General features: G+C 41.4%; 1 protein-coding gene across 8 annotated transcripts in view; it reads left to right on the forward strand.

Moving 5' to 3' along the window:
• The window catches only part of mgab (MAX dimerization protein MGA b), a 60,742-nt gene extending 37,851 nt beyond the window's left edge, over nucleotides 1-22,891 (forward strand). For 3 of the 8 annotated variants that reach the window (XM_087298627.1, XM_087298623.1, XM_087298625.1), the window contains exons 16-22: nucleotides 4,443-6,163; nucleotides 8,612-8,700; nucleotides 11,149-11,188; nucleotides 12,137-12,346; nucleotides 15,453-15,570; nucleotides 18,099-18,161; nucleotides 22,371-22,891. In XM_087298627.1, coding sequence (XP_087154753.1) covers nucleotides 4,443-6,163; nucleotides 8,612-8,700; nucleotides 11,149-11,188; nucleotides 12,137-12,346; nucleotides 15,453-15,570; nucleotides 18,099-18,161; nucleotides 22,371-22,450 — 2,321 coding nt within the window. In that variant the 3' untranslated portion in view covers nucleotides 22,451-22,891. Of the gene's footprint in view, nucleotides 1-4,442; nucleotides 6,406-6,455; nucleotides 8,702-11,148; nucleotides 11,189-12,136; nucleotides 12,347-15,452; nucleotides 15,571-18,098; nucleotides 18,162-22,370 lie in introns of those variants that run through there. The other 5 variants (XM_087298628.1, XM_087298624.1, XM_087298626.1 and 2 more) reach the window with 3 other exon arrangements.
• The last annotated feature ends 4,063 nt before the right edge of the window (nucleotides 22,892-26,954 follow it).

Raw genomic sequence — 26,954 nt, forward strand, 5'->3', positions numbered from 1 at the left:
GTTGTTATCGGCTCCGTTTTGTTATAAATATCCACACAGTGATAACGCTCATGCAGCACGACGCCTCAACATTTCTGCTGTGTAAGTTGCTAATATTAAAAAGAAAATAGGCAGTTCCTTAAATCATGTTTACATTTTATTGTTGAGAAAGTGAAACAACGAAGCCAGGGTGATGTGAATGAAGTTATAAAGTACACTGTTCCCTTTGAAGATTTACCCGAGTCCTCGGTATAATCTGCTTTTCCATATCAAACTGAGAAGAAGAGACTGCAGCCTTGATCAAACTTGCGAAGTCTGAACTTACACGGAGATAATGCAGGACTGAACTGTGCGTGTAAAGCAGGTCGCACACCAGAAGCGACGCTCGGCGGCGCGCCGCGCAGCGCCACGTATTTTAGAATTCTAATTATAGGTTTCTATCAGGATACACACACCGGCGCCGCAAGTCGGCGGCTGTCGGCGGCGCCCGGCGACGGCTCAGGACGCAGTTCATTTTTCAGCCGCGCCACAGAGCGCCATCTGATTAGTTTCATGTTAAATATCATTCGAATGTGCGCGTCTGGTGTGCGATACTTTAATCTGTCATGTACGCGCCGTGTCGCGGCGCCGAGCGGCGCTTCTGGTGTGCGACCTGCTTTAGAGTTTTCCAGCTCTTTTCATCCCCGCTTCTAGCAGCACACTCCATTTCCGCATTACTGGATCTGTAGCAACAACAGACTGCAAGGGATGATGGACAAGCATGGGCTGATGGCAATTGTAGTTTTCGTTACCTCCCGTTCGCTTCATTCGCCTGAGCAAATTTTCTCAGAAGACCTATAGTTTTACAGAGTCATGCGACTTCGGTAATATCGAAAAAAATTAATATTGCGGTATGACGGTATTTACAATACCGTTACATCCCTAGTTTGGACTGTGGGGGAAACCGGAGCACCCGGACGAAACCCATGCCAACATGGGGAGAACATGCAAACTCCACACAGAAACACCAACTGAGCCAACTGAAGCTCGAACCTGCGACAGCACTACCTACTGCACCACTGCGTCGCCTATTTGCTAAATTATTAATAATGATTAGCGGACTAATTGTGGTTTGGCACTTTCACTTTCATTCAGGAGTATTTCCTGCATGCCCCCCTGACAAACCTGATACTGTACGCAGGAACTGTGCAGTGTATTTTTAATGGAGTGTTTGATACTGCATGGCAAAGGGAGAAAAATAAACCTCCGCATTTCTCTGTAACTCAGATGCACTTGGTAGGTAGCGTCAGAAAGCCCCGCGTGTATAGACTATCCTTTCACAACATGCGGCGAAAGTCCTACATGACGGTAATAGTTTGATTGCGGTGTTTACATGTTTACACTCTGAGAGCAGCATTTACAACGGATCTTTCAGTCCATAATATTGTAGTGATATTAACCTACTGTACATTGAGTAACTCAATCATTTAGACTAAGGTCCATCTTTAAACTAGGCTTGGGCGGTAACATGGTAATATGGTATACCGCAGGATCTAAAAATAGCAATGGTATTAGTTTTAATGTCATTATACCGTCATAAAAAACAATGCACTTATATAGGAGACAAGTATTAAATATTAAATATAATTTAATCTTAAAAATGTGTTTGTGTGATTGTCATCACGGGACAGTGTGGAGGAGAGAAAGAGGTGAGGAAAGATGGCAAGTCGTGCACCAAGTGACCAGGGGCCTCATGTACGAAGACTTGCGTGGAAATCTTACTAAAACATTGCGTACACACAAAGCTGTAAATGTGCGTACGCAGAAAAAAATTCAGATGTATGAAACACTGCGTACGCCGAATCTCACGCATATTCTTTTGTACATCTGAATGAACGTGAAACTGAGCACAACATGCACGAGCACAAAACCCCTCCCTGCCTCCTCCCCCGTATGAATATGCTAATGACTCTACTTTGGCAAAACCCAATGAAAAAGCAACGGCAAAAGCAAGCAAGAAGAGAAACTTTGAACAGAATGTGAATTGGAGGTGCTGCTTTCAGAGGTAGACCGGAGAAAAGCGGTGTTATTTGCAAGTTTGTTCTCCGGAATTAACAACAAAAGAAAAAAATAGAGTGGGAGAGTTTAGCTGATGCGGTTAACACAGTTGGGTCTGAACATCGCACTGAGTGCATTAAACAAGAAATGGTGTGATTTATAGCTGTAAAATGTTGCAGTTTCTCGTACAGTCTCAGTGGCGCAGCTCATAAGACGCAGGTCAACATGTTTTGACACGTTCGAGCATGAACTCGGTTCAAATCCAGCGTCTGATGAACTCTTTCTTCTTTTTTCCCGCTACATATCAGATTTTGCCAACTATTTATCACGAGAAAGACAAGTAGGAATCATTAAGTTTGTGCATCATATTTTATTTGCATGTTTATTGAATGGAAATGTTTCTGATTCACGCATGCAAATTCATCTTCAGATAGTGTCTTTATAGCAATGTGTGTGCGGTAGATCGCTCAGATTACATTGAGAAAACAGGCGACCGCTGCAGATTGTGCTTTAATGTTTAGCTGGTCAACTGTATGGTATGGAAACCTTATATACCTGCTAGATGAACCCGTCTCATACAGCTGCCATTGCAAGGCTCAGACACTTTGTAGAGAGGAATTTAACACAACTGCCTCTAGGAGTCGCCAATGGAAATAAAACAGACACGCACAAAAAATGTGCGTACGCCAGCCAGAAAGCTGCCGTGGAGCTGCGCACATTCCCACGCTCAGTTCATTGTTAGTAAATCCAAACGTGAGCGATTCTGAGCGTGAAACCTGGCGTACGCAAAGTTTTTGTGCGTACGCAGCGTTGATACATGAGGCCCCTGGTCTTGAAAAAGAACACAACCTCAGCAGTTTGGGAATATTTCGGGTTTTGATCAAACGAATAAGGAGAGGTAGTAAATATGAAGGAGACAATCTGCAAATTGTGCAACAAACAGGTGACCGCAAACCTAAGGTCGCATATACGGTATTCAGTTTCTCAATGGATTAGTCACAAGCCAACAGTTTGATGACACTGTCTGAGCCTTACATCATCTTTTTTTAATATGCATGGTAAAACCGTATACCAAGGTAAAATAGAGAGGAGGTTTGACAAAATCAAAATTTGGATACCGCCCAAGCCTAGTGTAAACACTGAAAGAGTACTGCTGACGAGACGAACTAACTTTGCCTCTGAATAAACATAAACACAGAGCACTGATCACACACTGACCACATCTGTAGAGACAGGACAATCCACACCAGCTGGAGCTGCGTCTTTATTAAGAGGAGATGAGCAGCAAATCCAGATTTCACCATTTCCAGATGAGAAAAGCTCTCGGGTAAACAATGTTCCTTACAGCCGTATTCCTTTCGCATGTTAGCAGATCACTGTAATCCACACGTGAGTCCAGCTGCGCTCTCATAGCGGGAGAATGAAAACAAAACCTTCTGCAGCACATTATAAACACAACACTGACGACCCGTATCTCCAGACAATTCTTCTTCCACTTGTTGTGATTACTGTTGGCAACATGGCGTGGCGTCTCTCTGAACACTGTAACAGGTGAAAACAGTCTTCACCAGCTCTATCATGCATATTAAGGAAGCTGCACCTCATTCACAATAGAGCGCGCTGATTGGTTCAGACCAAGTCTTTCTCATGAACTAACGCTGAATGCTCAAAGACGTCACGTTGTACCAGCCGCTACAGACATCGAGCGTCCACGCTTGAATTTACTCAAGGATCTCATGGCCGTGACGCAGCTTCAACATTTATTTTCAGACCGGAAGAACAGCAAAATCAACCAATTTTCCCTTGTTAGCTTAATATCTGTGTGCTAACAGTGTTTATAGCAGCGCGGGACACGTATATGACTGTCAACATCTCAACAAACGTGTTCTGGTGTTTCATGACCTTTTTAAAACTTAAATAAATTGAATGAATTAAATAAGTAGTTATAAAATTGTCTGTTTATACATTTAAAAACATTAAATACATTGTTTTATTGCTTTATTGAATTTACACATTTAAACAGTTTGAAGAGACTCATTTAAATATGTCTGTTTATTTGTTCATCTAAATTATGATATAATTATATACATTTTTATGCTTTAATAATTAAATTGATAATTCCTTTCTTTTATTTCTAACCGGCATGCCTGATCCTCCAAATATCAGTATTATAATAAGAGGTTTCTTATTTATCATTTTACACTGTAAACAGAATCAAAACATGATACAGAACCAACTAGTCCCACCCCTGAAAGAGGATATTCTGAAGAAACTTGGAAACCTGTAACCACTGACTTCTACTTCTCTACTATGGATGTCAATGGTTACATGTTTCCAGCAAACCAAACGATCGCGATACAGACCAAACTGACAATTCTGCCCCCCCCTAATATTCATATATTTAATTTTCACCCATTTCTCCACAGGAGGTGCTTCACAGGAGCCACAGTCTAGCCTACAGCTTCCTGCAAACACCGCTCTGCCGTTCATCATTCCCAGAATACATTCTGTTCCCGGACGAAACGGCTTCACCTTCGCCAGCGCTGCGGCTCCCGGAGTCCAGAATAACTTACTTAACAAAACCGGTACGTTCTCCTTCCGCATCTGCCCGCCCTCAGCCGAGAGCCAGAGTCCCGCACCGACAGGAGCACCTCAGGGCTCGGTCACCGCCTCCACACTCATTCTCCCTGGAGGATACAAACTCATAAAGCTGATCAACCCAGCAGAGAAACCAGATCAGAACAACCCAGCAGAGGAACCAGATCAGACCATCCCAGCAGAGGAACCAGATCAGAACAAGCCAACAGAGAAACCAGATCAGAACAACCCAACAAAGTACCCAGATCAGAACAACCCAACAGAGAAACCAGCTCAGAACAACCCAGCAGAGAAACCAGATCAGAACAACCCAACAGATAAACCAGATCAGAACAAACCAACAGAGAAACCAGCTCAGAACAACCCAGCAGAGAAACCAGATCAGAACAACCCAACAGAGTACCCAGATCAGAACAACCCAACAGAGGAACCAGCTCAGAACAACCCAGCAGAGAAACCAGATCAGAACAACCCAACAGAGAAACCAGATCAGGGCAACCCAACAGAGGAACCAGATCAGGACAACCCAACAGAGGAACCAGATCAGACCATCCCAGCAGAGGAACCAGCTCAGAACAACCCAACAGAGAAACCAGATCAGGACAACCCAGGAAAGAAACCAGATCAGGACAACCCAACAGAGGAACCAGATCAGAACAACCCAACAGAGGAACCAGATCATAACAACCCAGCAGAGAAACCAGACCAGGACAACCCAACAGAGAAACCAGATCATAACAACCCAGCAGAGAAACCAGACCAGGACAACCCAACAGAGAAACCAGATCATAACAACACAGCAGAGAAACCAGATCAGGACAACCCAACAGAGGAACCAGATCAGTACAACCCAACAGAGAAACTAGAACAGAACAACCCAGCAGAGAAACCAGATCAGGACAACCCAGCAATGGAACCATATAAAAACAACCCAGCAGAGAAACTAGAACAGAATAACCCAGCAGAGAAACCAGATCAGGACAACCCAGCAGAGAAACCAGATCAGAACAACCCAGCAGAGAAACCAGATCAGAACAACCCAGCAGAGAAACCAGATCAGGACAACCCAGCAGAGCGTATGGAGAACTCCCAGTCCAGTGTGTGTGTTAAAGTAGAGCCGGCTGAAGCGGAGGAGGACATCACAACACAGTCTGCTCATAAACCCCCTGCGCTCATCAAGACGGAGCCGGAGCACATTCAGATCCCGCAGCTGACGAATGACGGAGGAACGGCCAAATTCACCATCAAAATAGAGGATGCAGAAGCAGACGAGAGCGTTCCTCAGCAGCAGAGCCGGAGAAAAGAGGAGCCGTTCCAATTCGGAGGATTCTCCTTTGAGGGACTGACCAACTCCGCCTTCTCCAGACTCAGCTTCGCCGTGCCTTCACCTCCGGCTGAGCCTGGGGAGCCGGATGGATCCGTGCAGAAGAGTCTGGACTGGCTGTGGAGAGGACGAGCTGATGTAGACACACACGCTGAGCTTTCTGAGAAACCACAGCAGAACGGGACACTGATGTACAGCAGCGATGGATGCACCACTGAGGACAGCGTAAGACAGACAGTACAATGCACATCACAAGATGAGCTGTGTAGACAGCCACATAATCTGGGAGATTACAGGCAAGATAACGTAATCGGACTACTCTTGGATTACATTTACAAATGACATGATAAACTGTGGCCAGTAATTAATCCATTACACATTCATGATAATATCATCAGAGTACTTTTGGATTACATTTAGATTACTTTTAAACTGTAATCAGTTATTGATTAATTACATGATAATTAGTGTAGTCATTAATATCTGTTAGACTCCACATTTATGGTATAGTAATCAGAGTACTTTTGGATTACATTTAGATTACTTTTAAACTGTAATCAGTTATTGATTAATTACATGATAAGCGGTGTAGTCATTAATATCTGTTAGACTCCACATTTATGGTAAAGTAATCTGAGTACTTTTGGATTACATATAGATTACTTTTGAACTAATCAATTACTGATTATAAATGACATGACTAAAGTTGTAGTTCGTAACATAATCTGTTAGATTACACATTTGTTGTAATCTGTATTTTTGGATTACATTTGGATTACTTTTGACTGTAATCAGTTATTGATTAAGTACATGATGAGCTGTGCAGTCAGTAATATAATATGTTAGATTACACATTTATGCTAAAGTAATCTGAGTACTTTTGGATTACATTTAGATTACTTTTGAATTGCAGTCAATTACCGATCACAATTGACATGACTAAATTTAATCAGTAATATAATCTGCTAGATTACACATATGATAATGTAATCTCACTGCTTTTAGATTACATTTAGATTACTTGGCTGCACTTTATAATAACTGCACACTATGCACCATTTATTAAGCATTATCTTTTAGTGAATTCAGTATCTGTTAAGCATTTACTCTACATTAATAAGCGTTAGTAAACAGTTGATAACTGCAGCTACAAATGCTGTATTCTTGACTTATAACCACATGTATAATGTGCCTAATAACTGTACTTTCATACTTTAAAGATTTGTTTTTCATTATTAAAGGAAGTATTGCATTATTTACAAACCAGTTATTTAAGCAGAGTTAGTGTTTTTTTAAGATCATTCAGAATGAGTTAGTAAATGATTAATATACTATTGAAATTAACATTTAAAACTCTGATTATTCAGGCATATACTAATAGTTAATTTGTATATTTATAAATGCTTTATTAACTCAACTTCCACTTTTGTGAGCTGATCTAAAGTGAGGACTATTAATGCTTTATAAACCCCTTATAAATGATAATTAAAGGCTCTGTTTAATTCTAAACAGGAAAAACAGAACATAAACGACTTTATTCATTTCTATTTAATTGAAGATACTGCAGCAAATAAAAATAATTATTTGCAAGCTTATCTAAAATAAAATGACTGTACAGTTTAAACATTGCTGATATTTGATATCTTGACACTCCTGTTATTCAGCTTATAACAGCTCAGCTCTTGTCAGCTTAGTCCCTTTATTAATCTGGGGTCGCCACAGCGGAATGAACCGCCAACTTATTCAGCAAGTTTTTACGCAGCGGATGCCCTTCCAGCTGCAACCCATCTCTGGGAAAAATCCACAAACACTTACTCGCACACACTCATACACCTGACAATTTAGCCTACGCAGTTCACCTGTACCGCATGTGTTTGGACTGTGGGGGAAACCGGAGCACCCGGAGGAAACACACGCGAATGCAGGGAGAACATGCAAACTCCACACAGAAACGCCAACTTAGCCGAGGCTCAAACCAGCAATCTTCTTGCTGTGAGGCAACAGCACTACCTACTGCGTAACTGCCTCGCCCGTATTGTTTAAACTTTTCATTTTACTTTTTAGATAAGATTGCAAAGATGTATTGTTCATTTGATGCCAAGCCTTTAATTATCATTTATAAGGGATTGATAAATCTTTGATAGCCCTCACTTTTATATTAGGTCACAAAACTGCATGAAGATGAGGTAATAAAGCATTTATTAACATATATGTATATATAGTAACCCTTACTGAATAATCAGAGATATAAATGCTAATTTCAGTAGTTTATTAATCATTTACTCACTCATTCTAAAATCCACCAACTACTCTTAAATACAAATGCTTTGTAAATATTCCAATACTTAATTTAATAATGAAAAATAAATCATTAAAGTATGAAAGTACAGTTATTAAGCACATTATACATGTGGTGATAAGTCAAGAATACAGCATTTGTAGCTGCAGTTATAAACTGTTCACTAATGTCTATTAATGTAGAGTTAATGCTTAACAGATACTGAATTCACTACATGCTAATGCTTAATAAATGGTTCATAGTGTGTAGTTGTTATAAAGTGTTACCCATTACTTTTGTTGTAACCCTTATTTATAGCAGCAGCACAGTGTTGTGGTATTAGTGGACAGATGTCTGTGGTCTGTATATCAGTGCTGTTGTGCTGTGTGTTTCAGATGGAGCAGCTCAGTGAAGGTGAAGTGGACATCGAGACGTTTGAGGAGAACGACCAGATCATCAGCCGACTGAGAGAAAAGGCCAGACGGTGTGTGAAAACTCCATCTCTTGTGTTTGCTTGTGTCTCTCTCTCTCTCTCACTCTCTCGCTCTGGAAAATGTGGAGCAGGGCTGAGCAGTATGTGGTTTGAGCATAGATATCGCAATGTGTGCATCCGCAATATGCACATCGCATCTATTAAAGATTAAAAGATAAAGATAATATTATTTATACAATGAGGAGCTTGTTATTTCATGTTTTATTGTTCAATTTCCGTACCTGAACACAAATATAAATGTGGAGAAATATAATAAGAATGAACTGATGACCGCTATAAAGATGTAAAGTGTAAATAGTGATGAACACAAACTGATCAAGCTAGATCAACCAGGAGGCTCTGGCCATGATTTATGATTGTTTCATCTGATAATCTCTGCATATAGTGACACTGGGTACTGGAGCAGACAGTGGAGCCCCCTCTGCTGGACTGACGGAGTAATTACGCCATGTCAAGCTGTTGGTCTGTGTTGTGTTCTGTAAAAGATTCTAACAAAACTATCGGTGAGATAATTCGACGACAATCAGCATCGGTGTTAGAAATAATAACGTTAACATTTCATACCACAGTGTTTATCATATAAATACACAACAGACGTTATACATGTATTATACTTGATGGATTCTTCCGGTTTTTAATTATGTGAAGTCTAGAGTCTGAATAGATTTTAAAGCCACTGGAAAAATGATCTTTACTTGAGATTTTACATTGATATTAGTCCAAATATCTCTTCAAGAGTTCACCCTCAGCTGATTGGGAGAGAGCCCTGAGCAAATAAGATCCTCGAGCCCGGGGCTCCCTCCCGTTTGCAGAGTGAGAGGGGAGTTTGAGCTCAGGTAGATGTGGAGAACTCTCCAATGAACAGATAGTGATCACTCTTAAGAGATAACTACTGACTAGCAGCATGTCTGTAATGCTGATTTGGATTTGTCAATTAACCTAAGCTGCATGTTTTTGGACGGTGGGAAAAATCGTATTGTTCTGTCAGCACAATAGTCTAGTGGTTAGCGTGCTGACATATGGTGCAGTAGCACTTCAGGGCGTCCTGAGTTTGAATCCCGGCTTGTGGACATTTCCCGTCCTTACCCCCTCTCTCTCCCACTTTGTTTTCTGTCTGAAACTCTGTCCTATCTGCTTAATAAAGGCAAACAGGCCAAAAAAATAAATATATATATATATATATATATATATATATATATATATATATATATAAATTCATTGTTCTTAAAAAGTAAAAAGAAATTGTGTACTTAAATGTAAAGTATTATCATGTAGTAGCTAATTCATCAACACCTAGAAAGTTTCTTGGACCTCATAAATGTAAGCTACAAGTCGTCATATTGATAAATAAACTCTTTTTAATAACTTTTGAGATATATGTTGCATGTAGATATGACTTATTTGTATATCTTTGAAATCTGAACATTAACTTGTGTTTTAGACATAAATATATTGGATTTACATATTTCAATTAGAAATTAGATCTGCTTACTGCAGGTTGGAGTAGGCTATTTGTATCAGAAAAGCGAGTGATTAAACTATACCTAACATTGGGATAGAAAAATACGTGATACGCCCTCAACAACTGTTACAAACATGGGGAGGAAATTAGCTTTAAATGACAGAAAACATAACAACATTACAAAATGTAAAACAAAATTAAAGGTTTAGCCTATTACAATCAATTTACTGATCACATCTGTGTTATTGTACGCGTCAAAGGGATTAATGTGTGTTAATTTTTTAACTTTCTTTATTCAGTGATTCCTCCGCGTACCGCTAGAAGGAAGCCTGCGTACCACTAGTGTTACACCTACCACAGTTTGAGAACCACTGACTTATAGTATTTATAGAGGTTTAGGAATCGTCTGATTGGTCAATCATAGATTGAATAATGCAGGACCGGCTGTGGTCAATCATAAGCACGTGATCCTCTCGACTTTAGTTTATAAATAAACTTCACTTACTTTCTAGACGAGCAGAACACATCGTCTCCTTTTTAGAAATAAAATGTAAAAGTTAAATGAGTTTTTCCTTTATACAGTAGTTATCTGCTAATGTGAGAAGCTGAATAATGCAGTGTTCACTTTCACACATGAGAAATTTGCTCACCATTAGCAGATTATTTTGTTTTGTTTCACTTTTTATACATATTATTTCTGAAAACAGCACAGTATGCTTTGCTTGTCTAGAAAATGCTTCTTGATTTAAGAGTGTTTAGATATGTGGACGGACACGAGATGTAAACTCTGAGTAAGAGAGTGTTGTTTGCAGTCTGTTGTCCTCTGGGATCTTGTGTGTGTGTGAGCTCACTGAAGATCTTTCTCAGGACATCTCTCTCTCTACATGCTTTTCTGGCTGTTTGATTGTGTTGTTTGTTTTTAATAATAAATGCTCTTGATATTCAGCTTCTGTCTGTCTTTCTTCTGTTTCCTCCAGGAAAATACAGAGCAGAGTTCCTCCTCCTCCTCCTCGATCAGTGAGTCTCTCATCTCTGTCTCCACCACTGCTTTCATCAGCATCTTTGATCATGTTGAAGTCAAATGAAGATATCATGTTCAGTGATGGACCAATCATTTAAAGGCACGGTCCACCCAAAAACACACCATTTACTGGTCTTGGTCCAGACCTGTGTGAGTATCTGATGAACACATAAAGGTATTCAGAAGACACGGACTGACTTGTGTAGTGTTTATCAGTGTCCAGCGTTCATCAGGATACCTGGTGTTGTGTTAAACAGAAGACAGAAACTCACAAGTGTAGAAGCACTGAAGTGCGAGTTAAAGATCAGGACATTTTCATTTTTGAGGGGACTGTGCCTTTAAGAAATCACTTTAGCATGTTTGATTGGTCTCAAGACTTCTTTTATAATCTGTGTTCTGGAAAGTGCATTTTAAAAACTTAAATAGGCTTTAAATAGTCTTAAATTCACTGAAATATTGTGTTGTAGGTCTTAAATCACTTTGAACAGGTCTTCATTTGCCAGTGTCCATGCACAGCTGCCCAATCAGGCCAACATACATAACATCACCAACAGAACCAAAGCTTTATTTATTTGAGATGTGTAAACATGACAGATTATCCCTCTTCCCAAACCAGCATCAGTCAGTAATGCAGGAGTATCTGCTGTCAGGGCTCTACAGATTATAATGGAAGTCAATGGAGCAGAAACAGCAGCAGCAGCACCAAAGGAGAGTCACTCTGTCTGAACACAGTGTGTTGATGAGCTTATTTTATTTCATGCAAAGCATTTTCCCATAATTATGAGTCAAAATCAGATTAGTCAGCAGAAATCATCACATCTGCTGAAACACAGAGAGAGATGAGGCCAAATGAAGACTCAAACTCAGCCCAGAGTGATCAAAACTCTGATGAAAGCTGGAGAAACCGTGAGACGTCTGAATGTGTGTGTGTTTGTGTGTGTCAGCGTCAGCTGAAAGTGAAGCCAGTGAAGTCGTGCACTGCTCATCCGGTGCGTCTGATGTCAGACCTGCTGCTGTACCGGCGGACGCGGCGCCTCAATCAGCCAATCAGAGAGAAGAGACGACAGCTGGAGCTGCTGCAGAGCGAGCGCACACTGAGGAGGACGATGTGTGTGCGGGAGCAGAGCATCAGCACAGAGGAGCTGCTGCACCAGGTATACACACACACACACACACACACACACACACACACACACACACACACACACACACACACACTCCTCTACACACACTAATGCGAGTTCAGCCAGATGTTTTCACTCTGCATGACTCTACAACAGGAGGAATGAGCAACAACTGTGTCCAGCCCTGTTCTCAACTGAAGCCATGCTTGTGGATATTATGGTCTGTACCTTTGTTTGGATGCTGCTCTCTGATTGGCTGTAGGTGATCGCTGATGTTATTTTCAGTCAGAACACATTTCACACGGCAGGATTATAACTCGCTGACAGCTCCAGATGTTTAGGATGCCACTAATCTTTACTGTCACTCTGTCCTGTAGTGCAGGGGTGATTGTGCTCTGCAGCGCTACAGGATTTACTGCTGATGTTGAGCATTGTAAAGATAGTTAAATAAACAGTTATGTTCAGGAATATAGATTTAAAGCGCCTCCAGTTTCCACTGTTATTGTGTTGATTAGAGGTGTCTCTGCTTATATGCTGCAGTGTGTGTGTTGAAGTGGATCAGAGAACTTCTTCAAAGTTGTCCCATGGCCCAGTCTACACTGAGACCTTTTCATTTTTAAATGCATAGGTTTTGCTACGGTTACGCCTTTCGTCAACTCTACCCTGGAGTTTTCCAGCGCTGAAACAGAGCTTTTAATAACAAAAATATTTATCATAAAACACAGCGCATAACTGAACTGCCTCTTTTCATTTTCATTGATAAATAGGAGGCATGCCCTGTCTGTGTCTGAATATCAATGAATCAGTAATGGCCATCAGAACAGGAGAACACACACTAGCCGCGCTTCCACTATCGTGCCTAAAACGAGCGAGCCAAGGCCAGTCTTGTTTCCACTGTCACTTCCAGGGCCTAATCGGGCCAAATCGGGGCTTTCTTGGAGCCAGCAGCTGTCCTTTTTCGGCCCGCCGAATACCTTGGGCCAAAGAGGGCCAACTGGGGCTTCGGGGCGGAGTGAAAGGAGAGGCGGGCAGTTTTCTGATCGCACACGAGTACATGCGCCAAACACATAAAGAAACAAATAAATAAATAAGGGAAAGAAAACATCTGGAACAAATTATAGTCTGGGGTCTTCTGTGTATGATCGCCCTTATGTTTCTCTTTTAAATGTAAGGCTGTTGCATAAAATAATGAAGTTTTCATTTATAAGTGACTTTTCTTTGCTGCGTCCTCCTCGATGTTTCAATAACGCAGAATAATCTTTACACCATATTAAACACACAGCAGACAGTAAAGCTTTTCCAGAGGTTTTGTCAAGTTTAAAGGTGTGTTTGTGTGCGTTTAGATGCCTGTATGTGTGTGTGAGACTGAGGAAAAGAGCGCTTCCTTTACAGTTGATGCCGCGAGCGGCTTAGTTCTTCTATTTTTATTGTTTTTATTTATTTTGGAGATAATACACTATATGAATACAACAGAAAGACATTAAACTTTACAAATTTTGTGTCCACTTTTGTAGGCTCAAAACAATATAGTGTCATATCTAGATAAAATAGCCTGAGCTATATTGAAATAATTTAAAGAATTACAAATATCAGACATAATAAAATCACATTAAATAAATAAACCAATATAAAACTAACAAAAGCTATAGCTAGAACAATTAGGTACTATATGAACCCGCTTTAAAGCCATATAACTTTCATTTTTCAAAAGCTTCTCTGGAAAAAAAAGATTTTAGATATTTTCTAAAAGCAATAAACACCGTTTGAAATATTATTTATAAAGTATTTGGATACGATGATATTAATCAAATCATGCAAACAGAGCATTATTGGGGTGAGTAAAGCAGAAACTAGGCTGCCTTTTTTTTGGAGCTGCGCAACACTCTTTTGACGCATCGGAGAAAACTGCAAGTTCAAAATATGTTCTGTGTCCTCAAACAAGTGTGTGTGTGTTCATATGACGTGGTGAAATTAAAAAAAGAAAATTTTAAATACATAAAGAGCTTTATTAGTGCATAGCTGCTGCGCGCAACGCAATAGGCTGTATTTTATTACGTGCTGCTCTTACGTGCTAAACACTGAACACTTTCCTTTACTTCAGATATAATAAGCAACATCTTTAAATAAAGGGAATTACCTGTTAAGTGTCATAAAGCCTATAGGGGAAAAAATCTTGTTTCAGTTCTCTCCGGAGCATTTGGGATGCATGTTGGACAGCGTCTGTCTGACTGAGGATGTTATAAACTACATTTTATATCGAGTTATTAATGGAGAATTGGATATATGTGGTGTTATATTATGGATGTGTGCGCTCCCTGCACTGGGTCCCTCCGTTAGTGGCGAGACCACTGGATTTCGATGCCAACAGTCGGTCGGCGAGTAAATGAATATGATGAATGGGAACACACAGGTCTGTGCGTATAGACATGTCATGTACTGCTGTACATTAACGGCTCATTTGTTTGTTTTGGTTGTCCTAATATTAATAGTTTGGTGATGATGTGATGGTGTGCTTTATCTGCATGATTCCCGCTGAAGTGGGCGGATTGAGTGACGTTCGATTCGAGGGATGTTCTGGGGACGGGGTTTACGTGACGCGCTGCGAGCTACTAGCCCGACAGTAGAAACTCGACATGATTTAAGCCTCACTGCTCAATCTCCTGGGCAATTGGCCCGATAAAAGCCCTGGCTCACACTGACCCGATAGTGGAAATGCGGCTACTGAGAGCCTACAGTAGAGGAAATAAAGGCCATCAGGAACACAATCTACAGCGAAGCTGGAGAAATACAGATACACTGAACTGGACAGCAGCTGGTGTACTGCTGTGAAATGACCTAAATCAAGGGAAATTACTCTAAATCAAGTCATTTCAGCACACCAAAGGGAAATGGAAGCTTTAGTAAATGTATTATTCTCACAACAAACCTGGCTAGTGGAGTGCAGAATGGCCAGTCACTCTGAGAAACTTCTGGCCACAGAGGACGCTGATCAGCACACGCTACTGTGGAGCTGTGATCACGCAGTGTCATGTCTGAGAGGACAGTCGGGGGTTCAGGTTGAGCTGTGCTCAATGTTAATGTGCACTAGAGTTGCTGATCACTGACGATCGGTGTGTTACTGCTGTGTGTGTTTCAGGCCTGTGAGCTGATCACATCTCTGGAGGATCACAGCAGGTTCCTGATTGAAGAGAAGAGAGCGCTGATGCGTCAGCATTCACACTACCAGACGCTCATCTGCATCTCACAGGCCTCAGGTACACACACACACACACACACACACACACACACACACACACACACACACACACACAGAGCATTAACATTACCAAACACTCATGTTCAAGCTCATGGCCTGTTTCCACTGAGTGGTACGGTTCGGTACGCTTGTATGGCTGTTTCCACTGTCTTAAAGTGAACCATGCCGTACCACATTTTGAGTTCCCTTTCTAAAGGGCACCAGCACAACAGAAGAGTACCAGAAGGAGGAGCTAGACGCGCAGATGAACGTCATTGGTTTACAGAGAAGCATCACTCGCTCATGCACAAGCAGAAGCGTGAACACAAAGAAACCGTCACACAGTCGAGACATTACAGCAAAATAATAATATATACAGATAATATCCAGAGATGTGAAGCAGGGATTCCTGTATTTCCCGAGCTCAATGTAAATCTGAAGTTTGTTTGTTTGAGGTGGGGGTGGGGGTGTCTCAGTGAGGTTTGACGTTATCACAGCAGAAGACCTGATGGATGGATTTCGCCTCCATCATTGTGCTCAAGGAGGAGCAGTAACCGCTGCATTCTGGACGTCACTGAGGTTTAATGATATTGTGCAGTCCTATAATGTGAGGAAGCCGCTGATGATTTGTAAGATTATGCAATCGCTGTGAATGCTGCTCGGCTGTGCTTTTTTTCACGCTCACATTTCCACATCACGACCACGTGCACTCTATATACATTATAACTAGAGTCAGGACGCACTATTGGTATTATCCTCTGCAAGTCATCTGTCCTGATGCCTTAGCTCAGTGCCTGAAATTGTCATGAAATTTAAATATGTTGTATAATTAATTAAACCTAAACAGGAACTACACTGAAGTAAAGGCAAAGTGGAAGTAATAAACTCATATGCATGATTATTTTCTCAGGGTGGAATGTTGAAGCATATTACTGTGCTCAAGTCAACTATACTTCATATTTTGACAGTTTAAACTGTTGCCTGACTTGTAGTTTATTTATGGAGTGCAATAAAGAGTCACTAAATCAATTTATACACTTTATACTAATAACTTTAAACTCCAATTATAATCTGTGGACTCAAGAGAGTGAGCCGAGTTAATGGCGCCATCTAGCGGCGGTGTGTGGATCTGTCCTGACATTACAGTGCAATTATAAACCTATTAAACACCATTTAGGTGACTATTGAACTGATAAACATTTAAGCTGACAGCAAAAAAAAAAAATATATATATATATATATAATAATAATAAATTTTAAATTAAATTAAATTGTGGCCAAAATCAAATCTTTCTATAAAGAATAATTATGTTTTTTAGAATTATTATTTCTATTATTGTTTAAGCGCACACACACACAGACATATATGTATTTATCCCGTCTCGTCTTCCTTTTTTTTGTCCTCTGCTGATCACATGCCTAAATAATGAGCCATGGATGACCTGAGCTCAAACACTCCTAGTCAGCATCTTGATGAACAGCCACAAAGCCAAGAAGACGAAGGAGTGGACTCTGCCCTGTGTCCTGTTGTTTACGGGGCCGTTTAAAGTGCGAGCGGTTTCACTTTCTCCAGAGAGCCACAATTACATCTATATTACAAATAACAAACTTCTTAAGCTCATATTAATAGTGTGCACGTGATCATCATCCATTCAGAAACGGACTAACGCCGGAAAAAACAAAGGAGCAAATGATTCTTTCAGCACCTAAAAGATGAACAGACTCAATAACTCAATCATTCTGACTAAAGTCTGTCTTTAAACACTGTAAGAGGACTGCTGACCAAGCTCACTGACTGTACCATCTGAATAAACATACACACAGAGCACTGATCACACACTGACCACATCTGTAGAGACAGGACAATCCACACCAGCTGGAGCTGCGTCTTTATTAAGAGGAGACGAGCAGCAAATCCAGATTTCACCATTTCCAGATGAGAAAAGCTCTCGGGTAAACAATGTTCCTTACAGCCGTATTCCTGTCGCATGTTAGCAGATCACTGTAATCCACACGTGAGTCCAGCTGCGCTCTCATAGCGGGAGTATGGAAACAAAACCTTCACTGCAGCACATTATAAACACAACACTGACGACCCGTATCTCCAGACAATTCTTCTTCTTCCACTTGTTGTGATTACGGTTGGCAACATGGCGTGGCGTCTCTCTGAACACTGTAACAGGTGAAAACAGTCTTCACCAGCTCTATCATGCATATTAAGGAAGCTGCACCTCATTCACAATAGAGCGCGCTGATTGGTTCAGACCAAGTCTTTCTCATGAATTAACGCTGAAAGCTCAAAGACGTCTCGTGTGTGTGTGTGTGTGTGTGTGTGTGTGTGTGTGTGTGTGTGTGTAGTCACGGTACTACATGACATTGAAGAGAGTTATTAGAGGAATCATTTAATACAGTGTTACTGCTGTGGTTATTAATAATAGTATATAGTGTGCACTATATAGGGCATGTGTGTGTGCAGTTGAACACACTCCTGCAGTGCATCACTCACACACATAAACTAGTGTGTGTGTGTATCTGTGTGTGTTTCAGTGGCAGCAGAACAGAAGACAGGAGAGCATCCAGAGGACACACCGCAGACACACACTCCATCAGGTGAGACCCGCAGCACCAGTGTGTGTGTGTGTGTGTGTGTGTGTGTGTGTGTGTGTGTGTGTGTGTGTGTGTGTGTGTGAGAGAGAGACTGAGTGATATCTATATACAGGGTTCATATGGTCATGGAAACCTGGTCAAGTTATGGAGTTTTGGCATGGCATTCTCCTGGCCTGGAAAAGATTTGGAAAAACGGAAAAACCCACACAGTTTTGGAAAAGTGATAGAAATTAGCTTAAAGAGCCCTTACTATACATTATAAAGGGTCATATTTGGGTTTTAGGGGTCTCCAGTAACAGGCTGATCTGCATCAGATCTAAAACACTGTCATTGTCTTATAATCTGCATTATTTTCACCTGATTATCCCAGCGACTCCCATATGATTCGTTTGATCCCAAACCCCTCGTTAGCCAGATGCTAATCTCCGCTGATTGGACCGATGACAGTCTGTTGTGATTGGTGCTGAGAGTGTGTGTGAGCATACCTGCTAACACTCCTGTTAATCCTGAGAGTCTCCCGTAATTCAGACCCATCTCCAGCCACCCACCCATGCCCCCAACCCTCCCCGCCAACCCCCAGGTCCTCAGCATTTTTGTATGGTATGTGAAACTCCCCGGTTGCCAACATTGGTATATCGCAGTGGCGGCCTGAAACACCCTTCATAGTAGTCACTAACACCACAGTAAACAGTACCCGGTTCTCAACAGTGCTGTTCAGACACCTCACCCCTGAACCTAATCCCCCCAGTCTCTCAGATTTTCAGGGACCGATGATGGCAGGTATTTGTGTGAGCCCAATGCATGAGTGCAGTTAAACACCAGCATATAGCTCCACTCTTAACCATGACCCAAGCTGAACTATTCTGAGGCTTGACCACTGCACGTGTGTATGAACAGCTGACGGTGACCACAGCAATGACAATCAGCAGTGGAGCGCAGGCTCACAAACACATTTAAAGCGGCACGCGTCGAGTATTCAATGTGGCTTTAGATGCAATATGGGAATAAAAAGAATTAACCTGATACAGTACAAGCGCTTACAAGTAACACAACACAATTAAATACAGAATTTACAAGCAGGAGAAAACAAAGAGGCAGCCAGTTACTGACACTTGTGCAATGGAGGAACTGATCCATGATCCACTGATCCATGTACTGACAAAGTTCCTGTCTAGCGCTGACAGTCCCACACATCAAGAGTCTTCCTTTCTGCAGAAATAATCTTCAACCACTGACTCTTCACAGCCTCATCTGTGGGTAGAGGAAATAACACTGACTCTCCCTCACACTTCTGAAAATATCCAGCGGAGCAACCGGCGTCTGCTGCAGTGATTGTGGGCGGGACCGGGGGTTTAAAATTTCCCTGGTTTGCATGCGCAACAATTGGGCGGGGCTTACGTTTTGTATCGACGTCACGCCAGCACGGCTAAAGACTCGCTATCAAGACGATTCATTTGAAGCACTGTGAGTCGACTCTTTTATAGATGAATCAATAGTTTTGAACACGCTGCACTTTCAGATTTAAGCCTGAGCTGCATACTTCACTTCACTCAGAGCTGTTACACACTGATGAAGAGCGTTCTCTATAACCCATAATACAGGCTCTTTAACAAATGTCTGTCAACGTGAATATAGGTTAGCTGTCTTTACTTTCTGTCTTTAGCCAAAAACATGGTCTCACATTATAAATGCTGTGTAAGCATTCAATCATTCATTCATTCATTTTCCATCAACTTAGTCTCAAGTTCTGAGAACTGCCATGTGTTAGCATTATCTGAATAAATCTTACATGCAATAAATTAGTCATGAGATGATAACCGTGTTCAAGGCATACCACAGTTTGGAAAAGTCAAGGTATTAAAACCTGCTAAAAAGGTATGTGTAAGATTTTTTATTATTTTTTTTGTTATTTTTAAGACAGCAGTGTCTCCAGCAGAAAAATATCCAAAGATGCTGTTTTAAACTGTAATGAAATCAGTGTTTAAGGCCGTACTCACACTAGGTACAGTTGCCTCGAACCGGGCCAAAGCACGCTTGTCCCCCCTCCCGTCTCCCCTGATGGCCCACGCTCACACCACAATCGGGCCTGGGCATGCTTACGCAGGGTCCCCGCAGGGTCTTAAAAAGTATTAAAAAGTCTTAAATTAAAAAATCGAAATTTATGGCTTTAAAAAGTCTTAAATTGGCTGTTCTGGGTCTTAAATATTTTTTGCACAGGTCTTATTTTTGCGATGTCCATGTAACGCTTCATCTAATGCTCATTTAAACTCTTGTTGTTGTTGTTGCTTGGTTTTTGGGGTGTTGTAGTTCTTTATTTCACTTGTCCAATTGTAATTTGCGGTATTACAGCTACAAAAAAGTCAACTTGCAATAGCCAATCAGCTTTCTGATATTAAAATCAGTGCGCGCGGCGAACGTGACATCATCGCTGTGTTTGCGGAAGTTCGCTTTGAGTGCGCACGACATGATTTCGGCTGGCAGAGTATGCCGTTATTTCACTGACAAATGTCGTAAGCGCAGTTTTATAAGTCAGGAGAGCTGCAATACGAGAGAGCGAATCTCTGCTCACGCGCCAGTTTCCTTTGTTCATGGACAAAACTTCTTTTGAGCTCTCAAAACACTGGCTGCTCTGCTCTCCGTCATTTAAAAAAAAAATCTTAATGGTGAACGTGTCAAGTATAAAAGCCTTAACCCGTTTCGTGAGTTGTGCGATGCCAGGTGAAAGTATAAATCTGCATTAAGATGTTTGTTTTTTCTGTAGTTCAGTGGTGCATTTAACCTGACTTTACTACTGTTCAATTTAAATAACTTTATTTTACCCCATATTTTGTGCTTTTACATCTTCTCTCACGTTTTTGATATTGCGATATAGGTCTTAAATTTAATACTTAATGGTCCTAAAAAGGTCTTAAAAGGTCTTAAATTTGACATTATGATATCTGCAGAGACCCTGTTGCGTCATCGCTGCTGCGCTGTTCAGTGAGAAGCGCTCTCTCACTCAGCAGCACAGTGGAGATTTCTCTAGTTATATGGTTTCAGTCGTTTGTTAACGCGGTGACATGCGGTCAAATATTTCACCCGACAGATCCGCCACTTTTGGCGCTCATAAACAATCATTAAGCTCTCGTGCTGCAGGAATGAGGAGGTCTGCTGAAGGTGCAGCTGTCGTGCTGTGAGGGGTTTGCGTCTTTAATAATCTACAGCAGTTTGCGTTCACTGAACAGTAAGAATGATTAATAAATCCATATGAAACAGCCCCTTAAAGTCACGTCTCGCTTTCAGTTTCGGGCTTTGGCGAGTTTTGCACTCACACACAAGCGTACCGCGCAAAAGCCCAAGTAAACCGCGCTCAGACACACCTCTTCCAACCAGGCCAGAGCCGGCCAGCTTGAGCCCGGTTCAGCGCACTCACACTTCTCAAACGATCCGGGAAACGGGCCTGGGCACGGTACGGATGGCATAGTGTGAGTAGACTCTTAGACACTAATGAAGACAGCAGAAGTCAATAATTCATTTGAGTTATTCAGCCTGACATGTTCACTACTCCAAACTATCTTAAACCTTTAAATCATTTAATATATTGTGTTTAATGAGGATAAAAGGTTTAGTTTTTTACCCAGACATTTAAAAAGAGTGTAAATATTATAAGAGTAGTAAGCACAATACTGTGACACTGTGATATTTTTATTTAAGGTTATCATACTGTCATGATCTTATACCGGCACATGCCTACTGTAGATATGAAAAATGTATTCAAACTAAATAGACTGTGGTGTGTTATGATATGCTATAATGCATTTAAACGTGCATTGTTTTATTATTATTATTTACCATGTATACATGGACATCACATTAAACATTAGGGCATGAAGTCTGTGCAAGAGCCTAGTGGTTAGCACGCCAACATACGGTGCAGTAGCATGTCAGGGCGTCCTGAGTTTGAGTCCCTGCTGGAGGACATTTCCCCACCCCCCCCTCTCCCTCTGTCCCACTCTGCTTCCTGTCTCAATACTGTCCTAATCAAAGCAAAAACACCCAAAAACATTTGGTCATGAAAATGCACATGAATGTCCTGGACAAGTCATCAGTGTAGCAGTAAGACGTGTTTGAACCCTGTATATATGACTATATTGATACTTAACAGCATTACACTAACTGTGTGTGTGTGTGTGTGTGTGTGTGTGTGTGTGTGTGTGTGTGTGTGTCCTTCAGCAGTGAACAGAACCTCTCGTCTGCCCAGTGTCATCCTGCGCTCCTTCAGAACAGCCCATCTGCTCACACCGACGGACTGAAACAAGCAGAGGAGAGACAGCTCTGTCCACACACACACACACACACACACACACACACACACAGCAGTGCCGGGAGCAACACTACAGCAGGAGTTTACGGTGTTTATAAAGCTGCTGTGTGTAATACTCCTCAGGACGCTTCCTCCATGACTCCCACATTGGGCCAAGTGGATCCTGCTGTATAATGCCTGAACATGACCATTGCACCGTGAATGATGATGATGATGAAGACGACATGTCTGACTGAGACTTTTGTGTGTGTATAATCACTGCATTCCTCTGGAAGCGTCTCACACACACACACACACACACACACACACACACACACACACACACCATCTTAAAGCATTACTCAGTTTGGAGACTTTTGCTCAATTATGTGCTTCACTAAGGTGGATTTACGGTCCACATGCTCAAATAAAGTTACACACCCTTTGAGGATTCCTGCTGCTGTATCGTCACTCCATCAGACACGCAGCAACACCTTCAGCTCTCTAGTTTCTCTGGATTGTAACTCAATCTGCTGTCATGTTCACACACACACACACACACACACACACACACACACACACACACACACACACACACAGTGTTTCTACAAATGTTTATGCTAGTTGTAAGTAGTACTCATTCATTCATTTTGGAATGAACCACCAACTATTCCAGCATATGTTTTACACAGTGGATGCCCTTCCAGTGCTGGGAAACACCCATACACACTCATTCACACACACTCATACACTACAGCCAGTGTAGTTGATCAGTTCCCCTACAGCGCATGTGTTTGGACTGTGGGGGAAACCGGAGCACCCAGAGGAAACCCACACCAACACAGGGAGAACATGCAAACTCCACACAGAAACACCAACTGACCCAGCCGAGACTCAAACCACAGACCTTCTGAGCCACTGTGCTGCCCTACAGATAGTATAACATATTGAACTGTTCAGAGAGTGAGGTCACAGATGTTTTTCCAGGGTTTCTTTTCTCAGAATTGTCCTCTTAAATGCGAGAAGAGCATGACAGTTCAGTGTTTGTGTTTTAGATTTGCAACATCTTGGAGTAAAACACACCGTGGTGTCTGGCATTTCTGAGCGTAATCCGGCTTATTTCAGAGTTGTGAGTAATGAACTACAGCTGTAACTCAGAATTGCTAGATAGAGAGTGAAAGTGTAAATGAGTGACTGATAGAACACATTCAGCTTGATGATTTCTCCACTGTGCAGAAGAGAAATGCATCAGTTAGTAGAAGATGAACCACAACATTTACATGTACACACATACGGCACACTAGAGAGGGATGAAGAGCATACTGAAAAACCCAAATAATCGAGGGAAATACTACAAAAAACTTTCAAATGTTTTATTTGTAAGATCTTTCAAATGTGCAATTGTTGAGATAACCCCTATTATCAGGACACCTTATCCCGGTTAGAGTTAGTTCAGAATGCTGCTGCAAGGCTTTTAACAGGTACTGAGAAACATGAGCACATCACACCAGCCTCACGCTCTCTGCTCGAGTCACTCTTAAAATGCTTCTCTTGGTTTTTAAATCTCTAAACGGCCTGGCACCTTCTTATCTGTCGGACATGTTGACTGAGCATCAGCCTGGTCGCTCTCTTCAGTCATCTAATTAGAGACTGTGATGTATCTCTAAGTCGAGGCTGAAGTGCAGGGGTGACCGTGCCGTCGCAGTAGCTGCTCCTAGGTTGTGGAATGCTCTGCCCCTCTGTATCTGATCTGTTTCATCCCTGACTGTTTTGAGATCTGGGTGGAAAACTTACCTCTGTGATTCAGCATTTCATCAGTGAACATTGTCTATATATATATATATATATATATATATATATATATATATATATATATATATATATATATATATATATAATTTTTTTTTTTTTTTTTTTTTCTGTTTTGATTTGTACTGTGCAGCACATTGGTCAACCTCTGGCTGTTTTAAATAGTGCTATATAAGTGACATTGACGATAGTATTAACAAAAATGATACTATTTTAACAGCAGATTAAATTATAATAAACATACAAAATAATATAATAAAGAAGAAATCAGACAAACAAATCTCAGCCAAGTTATGTCCTCATGAATATATAACCACAATGTAACGTCATGCGTCTCGCAGGCCAATCAGATCACCGGACGCGCAGATTAGCATACGTCAGTCATGAGTGATTCAAACCGCTGAGCGGCACTGAGGAGCTGTTGACAGCAGTTTAACAGTACCTGAAGGTGTAAGAAGCAGGTAAACCACACACTTGCAGTAGACTGAGATATGAACAGTGATAACCGCGGTCAGACATCAGAGGCGCCGCCGGCAGCACACTGATACTTTGTATTAGTTTGTCTCCGCGCCGCGGTGTGAGGCTCCTTTGAAGTGTTCCAGCGGCCGCCGCCATTATAATAGGATCCAGCACTGATGAAGGACTGATCCACTGAGGTAAAGCTGATTTAATATTCGCTCAGCGACAGCTCGTGATGCGCTCCATGTACTGTTTACTGGGGGTAATACTCGCACATTCAGACTTCATCATCCTCAATAATGTCATTTCAGATTCTTTGTAAATTGTAAGAAGGTTAATCTCAATAGAAGCCGGTGACTATCACAGTAGATCATCGCTCACGGTAAATAAAATAGTGCTGATGTTGTTTTGAAGTCATTCTTGAATGATATTTCTGACCCAATATTCAAATGAGCGTGCTAAACATGATAGGGAGTGTTAATATGAATGAATGTGCGAGTATAACACCAACTTCACCTCAGTCAGCCCGTTTACCACACTACAATAAACTCTCATGTAGGAATGATTTCATGATCTGCTGTGGTAGTCATCGGCTGATAATGCGATTTACCCATTTATTATTTGCAAAGGATGCGTTTCTGAATTGACATTGTTAAGGAGGAAGTCTGAATGTGTGAATACAGTCAACTTTACCCCAATGTTTGGTCCACCGGCAGCTCTGCTGTCTTCTTCATCAGTGTGTTTTCATCAGCTGCATATGTAATGGAGGCCAGTGAAGTGTTGTGCAGGTAAACCTCACTCCTCTGACCTCTAAAGGTGCTCTAGCAACACACACTACTGGTCATGGTCTTTAGCCTCCTTGTTAGAGCAACCAACTCTCATGCGGAAGGTCACCAGTTCGATACCAGCTTGGGGCGGGTTGGGTGGGATTATTATTACACATACGTGTGTTTGTGTGTTATGCATTGCAAACCTGCAGAAAAAGAGTGTGTCCTGTTCTAGTGTAAATATTTAACAACTCTTAAATCAGTATGCATTGTCTAGACCAGTGGTTCTCAAAGTGGGGGTCGGGACCCCCCAAGGGGTTGCGGGACAATGAAGGGGGGTCGCCTGGCGATTTCCAAAAATCTATTTATATTAAACCATAAGAATTACCATACTTTATCAATAAACTACTGAAAAGAAAAATTGTTGTTTATAGTGAATATATACTATATAGTTACTACAGTCGCTTATGGTTACTAGTTCTATTGGATTGCGACCCCTGGGGTAATTACATAATTTTAAAGACACACCAATGGCGTCAGATGCAGCAGATTGGTTTTATAATATCAGGTTAAACTTTCTGGCACATTTACAGCTCTGATTTACATAAAAACTAACATTAAACTAAGAATAAACTTGGGTTTATTGGTGTGTGTGCGCTGTTGCATGCAAGGTTTCTGTATATATAACCACCTCAGAGGATATTGGGGGGTCGCGAGTCACTAACACTGTTATTTTGGGGGTCGCAAGCTAATACGTTTGGGAACCCCTGGTCTAGACGAGCAGATAATATAGTGTTGAGTTCAGCATTCAGAATGAGTTTCTCCCTTAAACAAGCAGAATAATCTTGTTTCCCTTGGACATCAGAGGATTTCTCTTCCTCCAGTGTCAGAGTATTCTGCTCGTTTTCAGGAGAAACTCTCTTCATTCCGACTCATTACTGCTGAACACAACACTAGAGTTTATTCTGAGCAAAACAAGCGCTCGTCTCTGTTCTCCGCGAGTTCTGTATTAACAGTTTGTGTCTGCAACTGTTGAGTGATATTTGCCGACTTCACATCAGATGGGAGGTTTTGAGTATCAGAAAAGAGACTTTATTCCCCATAATAAAGAGCAGAGCAGATCTCAGAGCAGTCTGAAGTGTCTCCTGGACCATCCCTGCAGTGTCTGTGTGTTTACAATATTCAGACAGAGTTTTGCTCCACCCCTCGGTGTCTCTTTTTAACTTCTGACCATGCTTGGATAGGTTTTGACTCTAGGTGGTCCTGTTATTCTTGGCTCTCAGCCCATGTCCTTCATAGATGCAGCTAATATGTTACTCGCTCCTGACACGTATATCAGTGTCTGATTCAGGAGGAGGAGATGCTCAAAGACGGGTGTGGTCGAGTCTTTAAGTGAACTTTTACACACACACACACACACACACACACACACACACACACACACACACACACACACACACACACACACACACACACATA

This window comes from Danio rerio, chromosome 20 (assembly GCF_052040795.2).
Source record: "Danio rerio strain M-AB ecotype USA chromosome 20, GRCz13ab, whole genome shotgun sequence".
Taxonomy (NCBI): domain Eukaryota; kingdom Metazoa; phylum Chordata; class Actinopteri; order Cypriniformes; family Danionidae; genus Danio; species Danio rerio.